The following is an 8,608-nucleotide window of genomic DNA, read 5'->3' on the forward strand; positions in this document are numbered from 1 at the left end:
TCTCACAATGCTCCTCTGTTTCATTAGCAGCCTCACAAGCCAGCTATACCGACCGACTTGGCAGCATCTCGACGTACAATCTATGAGACCCACAGTATCTGGATTTGAATAAATGTCTTTGTCTATTGTATATTTATTGATTGTTTAAATAAAATGCGACTTTGGGATTTGAAAGTATTATCGTAACATAACGTTTTCTATGATTCAGAATCTTTCTTCTCGTGTAATGGAAAAAAGTATAAACAAAGTACAAGTTGCACAAGTGTGAATATATATATATATATATATTTCTATTCATAGCTCCTGGAAGGCTGTTGGTGTGCCAGAAATGAAAGCCAAAGCGAGTTTGTCATTGAACCCCCAACCCTTCGCGAAGAAGCAGTGAAGGGAAATGTGAACGCATTAGTTCATCGGAAAGCGTGACTTTAAGATTCATCCAGGCGGTGAAACTCCTGATACCATGAGGGTGATGAGTGGTGGTGATGGAAGATCGAATGTTGAGTCTAGCCACTTGGACTGCAACGCCATTTGCTCAGTCGTGGGTATTGCTCGGCTGCTCCAACTGGCTCTGGGTTGTGTGACCCTGAGCCTCATGGCACACATGGAGGAATGGGTTTCCTCGCATTACGGCCATTGGTGCATGTTCGTTTCGAGCTTCTGTTTTGCGGTAACCCTGCTTATTGTGCTCATCGAAGTGTCGCGACTTTCCACAGGGGTCTTTCTCACCTTTTGGAGCAACATCACCGTATCATTCTGCACACTCGCCTGGCTCATGTACATCACGGTAAGCATTCTGTATCCACTTGAGTACCTCCATCTCGAGTGTCACCAAAATGCGTTTTGTCCACATTGGCGATTTCGCCTTGCAGCCTCTGTGCTGTCTGCAATCAATTGCTTCGCGTATGGCTTTGAGCTGTTGCTCTCACATCTGTATCATCCAGAGCCACCTTCCTTCATGGCTACCATTCCTGGTCTTCTCAAGATGTTGCAGGTTTTTGTAGCATGCATCATTTTTGGTGCTCTCAATAAAGGCAGCCATTATGAGCGCTATGCTGCCACACAATGGTGCGTGGCTGTATACAGCCTTTGCTTCGCCTTCAGTACGTTTGTGTTGGTGCTCAACCTCAGCGGACTGAAAGTTTCAAGGTGGACCAATGTTCAGCGAGTCCTAGCAATGTGCTCACTACTCGCAGTGCTTTTATATGCCTGTGCAGCTGTTGTCTGGCCAGTGTTTTCCTTTGACCATAAATATGGCAATCCAGAAAGGAATATGAGCTGCGTATATAGAGAAACCTCATGTCCCTGGGACAACCAACTTGCTGTGGCCACTCTCACATTTGTCAATTTGGTCTTGTACACTGCCGACCTCCTAATTCTGGGTCGTAAAGGATCTATGGACTTCCACAATGTACAGACAGCACCAGTGGCACCGGATTATGTCACAAATGCTTTGTGATGGAAGGAAATCAACAACTCTACTCTCCAGGCAGCTACAGTGAGAGAAACCTGTTTTGTTAATATACAAAAGTATCAAACCTGCAAAGATAGAGTGGTGATCTGTCCAAAATTGGTTTTATCCTTCAAACGTTCACTTTTTTTTTCCTGTTTAGCATCACCGCCCACCACTCCGGGTAGTATGATTTGTCGTGATACTCTCCGGAGTTTTTTTTTTTTTTAATAGCTCGGATTAAATTAGGAAGTTTTGCTCTGATATACATACGTCCAGTCGATTAGCCAACTTAGCCAACTCATACTCTTTACGTCCAGTTGATTAGCCTACTCGAAATTCAACATTGTTTGTTATAATTTTCAATTTTACATTTGTGTTGTTTTGATCCATCCAGGTGGACAAACTCCTGATACCTGATATTTATTAAGATAAATTCAAATTTTTAACGATCTCACAGATAATATGTAGTTCAGTGATTTTGTATTGATACTCATACGTCTTAAATTCAATATTTAAAAGTTTATGGCACTTTGTAGCAATTTTGGCGGCCATTTTTTAAAAACAATGGCCGCCATGTTGAATTTTGATTGGGCTAACTGATTGGATTTTAAGACTATCTGCATAAGAACATCCCTCCTAAGTTCCAGGCTTGTATCACAATGTGAATGGTTATTTGTGTTGGCCACCTTGCTCTTTTAGCTTAGGGTTAGGGTTAGGGTTAGGATTCGGGTTGTGAGGGTTAGGGTTTGGGTTTGGGTCTTTTAAGAGTATGGGCTTAATGCATTATTATGAAGTATCAAAAATAAATATAATGCTATTTGGGTCGAAAGTTATTCATACAATCATATTAAAGAAAGTGTAACTTTACGCAATGTGTCCGTTATATGCACAACCTATGAACTAGGCTATAGTATTCAAAGTATGTGCTCTTTATTTTTGTGTTTGGGACAAATGATTTACCAGAGGTTGTATTTATGAGTCATAAAGTTCGAAACCTGTCTGCCACCTGCCGTTTGACCCATTAAACTCTAATATGAACCTAGACCCCTGTACAGTAGAAAATAGCCTTTCTTCAGGGTCTTGCAAAATTCAAACTGACAAGGTTATCTTCTTCGTTCGTATGCAGCACAAGTTGCGGGGTAGCATCATTGACTGAGGGTGTGACTGTGCGTGGCTGCCATGTTTATGCCATACCCTCTTGCTGGTTAGGGCAGGAATTTTGAATTTGGCCATGGTACTGGCGATAGCTCGCCGACTCTTTGCGAAGGACACCATGGCATCTTTAACATCCACCAAAGAATGCTGACAGATGGGACACACGGTTAACGTCCATTGATGTATCACCCTGCCTAGGAAACACCAGGATGACAGTTTAGAGCTGGGTCGGGATTCAAACACACGCTAGACAGCTTAGAGTGGCCTTCTTGACAGCCCCGGCAAAGTTATGAAGCAGATTTATTTGGATAATATTGGTGGAAGAAAATGTTAATGTTGGGATAATGTCATGCAAAGTACTTTGTTGAATATTGTCGCGTGACTCCCCTTGGTTAATACCGGGAGAGTCACGGATAGCCAACAGCAAGCTATAACTCGGAGGCGATGTCCAAATGCGGATTTTATATACGCGGGGGAAGAAAGGGGAAGAGGAAGCTGAAGCTTACCTGTTGCGATTGCCGGCAGTCCCAACCTGTAGGAAATAAACTCACACGAAAACGGATTTAGAATGTACAGAAAATAATGAAAGGATTTATTCAAAAGAAATGCCGATGCCGTTCAGTCTACCACCATGAGTTATTGCACATTAAAGATTTAAGTCTCATCAGTGAAGCTATTACCTGGACCATGAATAAATTCCAAAATCCTGCCCTAATTTCTGCTGGGAAGGCAATGGCAAACCACCCAATATAACACTTGCCAAGAAACTGCTTCGGCTACACCGACTCTCTGTCACGGACTATGGTACATCAAAATCAGGATATGTGCAAGAATATACTGTAAAACAAAAGGCTTTGCCAACGTTGCCTTTGTATTGACTATAAATGGTGAAAGACACTTTGGATTTCTTACCTTTGTTCCGATTAGGATAAATTATTTTGCAACAGCTTAAAAGTGTAATTTTAGGAGATAAATCCATTATATTATCCTGAAAAGTTCCATGGTTGATATATTTGTGTTTCACCAAAATGAACCATCGGTGATGTTCTTGGATTAGTTGGATCGTTTTGCTTTCCATCCAATCAAGATTAAAGTTAAATGTATATTTCTGCCTCTTTTTCCACCTCTTTTCACAGAAAATAGTTATCTTGCAGTCCTGTTTAACAATATGATTAATGTTGCCTCACCTCAGAAGAAATAATTTTAAAAATAATTTCAAATTTATGTTCATAGAATGTTAGAACATAACATCTTGAATAGGTCAAACCACAATATTGTCGCGTGAATCCCTCGGTTAATACCGTAGGATCGCGGATGACCAAACGGCTTTAACTCCGAGGCGGTGATCAATTGCGGATTCGACTATAAAAGCACGGGGGGAAGAAGGAAGAGGAAGAAGCGGTGAGCCCTTACCTGTAGCGATCTGACGGCAGCTCCAATCCTGGAGGAAATGAACTCAAACGGGAATCCGGGGTAAAATGTGCAAAAATAAACAGGTTTATTATACGGAGCCCGAGAGCAATGGACGCGACGGAAGAAACGAAATCCTAAGTTGGGACGTCCCCACACCAGACTTAAAAACAGGACAAAGGAGGAATCAATAAAATAAAATGGTCATTATGTGGGAGCTGTGCTCGTACGATAAAATCGGACAAAATGGACGACGCCAGGAATTAGGTTTCTCTGAGCTATTTATTCCCAGCTCACTCAAACGAACTCCAAAGCACTGAATCAGCCCATCAAAAGGGCGGCAATATATACACAAAGAATTAAGTTAAGCACCCCCCCCCCCCCCCGTTTTTTTACAACCTCGCACATTACAAGTTTGTTGTCGTCAAAACAGTGTAATATACCCATGATATTGCTATATTTTCTGGAGAAGTGATATTATGGTCACATAAAAACATAACAATCATGCCGTTTTCAATATTTTATTCTGAATAATTTAAGGTGAAATTTTTTGGGAATTTTAGGCATATTTTCACCTCAATTTAAGTATGGAGCTATAGGTCCATCACGGACAGTGTGGATGACGTTTATGTTTTCTAACGTACAGTCATTGTTCTGAGAAGACCTCTAGCGATCTTTGCGTCAATAACGTGTGTAGGACCCACGTGATCGGATCACTGACTCAACCAATCACTTTTTTTCACTTTGATCACTCAATTTCATCAATGGATAATTGCTAATGTCATACCTATCATTATTTGATCTCACATACCTTAGAATATATGCCAATGTATACATATACACAAAGAATATATATTAGGGGGTGCTTACCTTAATTCGTTGTGAAGGGGTGCTTAACTTAATTCTTTGTGTATATATCAGAAACTCAACACACAAAAGCCACGCCTCTCAGGCGGGGCGTGGTATACAAATAGATAAGCCACGCCTCTCAACGGGGCGTGGTATGCAAGGCAAGCGTTCACCCGGTAAAGGCAAGTCTCAACACGCCCGGGCGAGTCCGGACACGTGACCGCTCGCCGGTTGCGTCGCGGCCGGTGCAGGGTAATTGTGTCATGCTACCGGTAACCGCTACACGAGCCCCCCCAGAATTAACATGCACCGGGAGAGTCAGTTTGAGGGGGGTCTTGATGACCCGGCCGAAACGACCCCTGACGATTCGTGTGGGGGTGGTAGGTGGCGGGGCGGTGGATGGTCGGGCGGGGGGCCTGGTTGACGGGGGCAGCCCCGACATGGAGGAAGGGCCAACCGTGGAGGTTGGTCGATGTCCAAATGGGCCGGCTTGAGGCGGTCCACGGAGATGCGGTCCGCCTTGCCGCCGATGTCGATGGTGAACGACTTGTCATCCCTCTTCAGGACCCGGAAATGTCCATCGTACGGCGGCCGGAGTGGTCCCCGGTGTGCGTCGTGCCGGATAAAAATGTACTCCGCAGTGCGAAGTGCTGGGGGGACATGGGGTTGGGGGCAGCTGTGGTGGGACGTGGGCACGGGGGCAAATCTCCTGGTGGCCTACTGGAGGACCGAGCATTGGCGAGCCGCGGACCAGGGGCCAGTGGCATCAGGGATGAATTCGCCCGGCAAGCGCAGTGGCTGTCCGTAGACCAGCTCAGCGGTGGAAGCCTGGAGGTCCTCTTTAGGGGCCGTTCGGAGGCCCAATAGGACCCACGGGAGCCTGTCGGCCCAACCGTCGTCCTGGAGGCTGACCCTGAGAGCGGCCTTCATCGAGCGGTGGAACCGCTCGCACAAGCCGTTGGCTTGGGGGTGGTAGGCCGTGGTGCGGTGAAGCTTGACCCCCAGGGCCTGGGTGACCGCGCCCCAAAGCTCGGAGGTGAATTGCGGGCCTCTATCGGAGGAGATGTCCGAGGGGGCGCCGAAACGGGCAATCCAGGTGCCAATGAAGGCCTGCGCCACATCGGCGGATGTTGTTGATGCCAGCGGGCCGGCCTCCGGCCACCTGGTGGTCCTGTCCACCATTGTGAGGAGGTGGGTGAAGCCCCGCGAGGAGGGAAGGGGTCCCACCAGGTCCATATTGACGTGGTCGAAGCGCCACACGGGCACGTCGAATGGTGCCAACGGGGCCTGGGTGTGCCGGTGGACCTTCGCGCGCTGGCAGGCGACACAGCCATCGGCCCAGTCGCGGACGTCTTTACGGAGCCCGTGCCAGACGAATTTCGCTGCCACGAGCTTCTGTGATGCTTTCCAGCCCGGATGGGAAAGGCCATGGAGGGCATCAAAAATGTGCCGCCGCCATCCGGGGGGCACGATGGGGCGAGGTTGGTCCAGGGAGACGTCGCACAGGAGAACTGTGCCTGTGTCCTCGAAGTGGACGTCGGCCAACCGCAGGCCTGTGTCCGCTGTCCGGAGGGCTTGCACTGTGGGGTCGGCGGTCTGGTCGGCTGCCATGCGGGCGAAGTCCACACCCAGGTGGACGGCGTTTGCGCCGGACCGGGAGAGGCAATCGGCCACAGCATTGTACTTGCCCGTGACGTGCCGGATGTCCGTCATAAATTCGGACATGGCGGAGAGGTGGCGCTGCTGGCGGGCCGACCACGGCTCCGTAACCATGGCCATGGCGAAGACCAGGGGTTTGTGGTCCACAAACGCCATGAACGGGCGGCCCTCCAAAAGATGGCGGAAGTGGCGAACAGCCAGGTAAAGGCCGAGGAGCTCGCGTCGAAAGCGCTATACTTGCGCTCGTTAGGGCGAAGCTGCCGGCTGAAGAAGGCCAGCGGTTGCCAAGCTCCGTTCACCCACTGTTCATGCACGGCGCCCACCGCATAGTCGGAAGCCTCCGTGGCGAGGGCGATGGGTGCGTCGAGCGCCGGGTGCGCCAGCATGGTCGCGTTGGCGAGGGCCAGCTTAGCGCCCGTGAACGCCGCATCCATCTCTGTGGTCCAGGCGATGACGTGCTTGGCCGGCTTGCCCCGGAGGGCTTCGTATAGGGGGCGCATGAGTTGGGCGGCGCAAGGCACGAACCGGTGGTAGAAATTTACCATCCCCAAAAATTCCTGTAGGGCCTTGATGGAGCGAGGGCGCGGGAAACTTGTGACTGCCTCCACCTTGGTAGGCAGCGGGATGGCCCCGCGCTTCGTGATGCGGTGCCCCAGGAAGTCGACGGGCGTTACGCCAAACTGGCATTTCGTTGGGTTGATGATGAGGCCGTGCTGGCCGAGGCGCTCAAAAAGCGTGCGCAGGTGGATGAGGTGCTTCACCCGGGAAGTGCTGGCAATGAGAATGTCATCCAGGTAGATGAACAGAAAGGTGAGATCACGCAGCACGTACAGCGGAGAGGTACTGCACAAGTAAGATGGTGGGGGCGCTTCAGGTTGTGGTGCCCGCAGCCCAAAAACAAGTCACTTGACTTACAAATTAATTTACCCCCCCCCCCCCCCCTTTACCTCTTGGCCCCGTGACAGTCAAACAGCCCTTTCCGCCGTTACCCCGCCGGTGGGGGTCTCCACACACCAGGCTCCGTGGCCTCCTGCTTCAGCGCAGCTACACGGGTCGCCGGGAGTCTCCCTTACCCCAAGGCACCCGACGAGCTCCAATGTCCAGATACCACTGGCTGCCAGGGGTAATTGTCACAGAGGGGGGCCGCGGGCATCGCTCCTCAGAGCTTGATCTGTACCTGCGGACACACACATCTTCCCCACCCACAAAATCCCAAAACACATTTCCTCCCCCGCTGCCATTCAATTTTCCAACACATTTCCAGAGAATATGTTACAAAGAGTTGCCATGGCCTGCCATTGTGTGAAATCCCATTTCACATTTAAATCACATATTTCCCAAAAAAAACCAATAGTCATCACTCACACTCCAGTTCATTTCCATTCTCACGACCACATGGAAACACAACACCTCTACACATAAACACACGCCACCCACAAGACGCTGTGTGGGACACATTCCATCCCCCTCACCGGCCATGTCATCTCGCTCACCTGCCCCAACTCCAAATTACATGTCCCCACTTTCTATAAGCAAGTCCTGAAGCCGGGGACAGTAAACATCAAGGCCTTACCCCTACCTTGATGTGCAGGTAATTGCGGGTTGGTCAGGTCCAAAGTGCCATCCACCCGACAGAATCCCCAAATTTATCATTGGGCCTGCAAAATTTTCACCAAATTTCACTTTTGTCCCTACTATACTGGCAGTTATGTGGATTCGCATCCAACGGTGAACTGTTCGAAACTACTACATGTGGCTATGACAGCTCCGCACCTCCACCGTGGCAAGGGTCATCGGGACAAGCTGAGCAGCAGAAACGCCAACAATGCCCATGAGCATCCATAAGGGTGCGACCCACCATCCATCCTTTGGCCCCCCTGTGAGGAACATGGCTGCACCAGCCCCAGCTGGCCAATGTGGTGAGCACCTGCTGCCAACAAACACTACCATACCCACAACCTCGGCCCTGGGGGAGACGGTTGCAGTGCGTGGCATTCCCCTCACGTCACCTACGCCGCCCTCATCCCCCAGTCCACACAACTGCAGCCCCCAGTGCCCACCCACACTTGACCACACCAAAGTCCA

At 49.4% G+C, this 8,608-nt stretch overlaps 1 protein-coding gene across 1 annotated transcript; it reads left to right on the forward strand.

Annotated features, from left to right (window-relative positions):
• The first annotated feature begins 329 nt into the window (after positions 1-329).
• On the forward strand, positions 330-3,710 carry LOC137423997 (myeloid-associated differentiation marker-like protein 2). Its single transcript, XM_068111495.2, has one exon. It carries the CDS (start codon positions 461-463, stop codon positions 1,454-1,456), a length of 996 nt encoding a protein of 331 aa, XP_067967596.1. The 5' UTR covers positions 330-460; the 3' UTR covers positions 1,457-3,710.
• The last annotated feature ends 4,898 nt before the right edge of the window (positions 3,711-8,608 follow it).

This window comes from Myxine glutinosa, chromosome 3, assembly GCF_964187855.1.
Source record: "Myxine glutinosa chromosome 3, kmMyxGlut1.1, whole genome shotgun sequence".
Taxonomy (NCBI): Eukaryota; Metazoa; Chordata; class Myxini; order Myxiniformes; family Myxinidae; genus Myxine; species Myxine glutinosa.

What these genes read in the sequence shown, in the direction of transcription:
- LOC137423997 (XM_068111495.2), top strand. Translation starts at nt 461, where the DNA reads ATGAGGGTGATGAGTGGTGGTGATGGAAGATCGAATGTTGAGTCTAGC.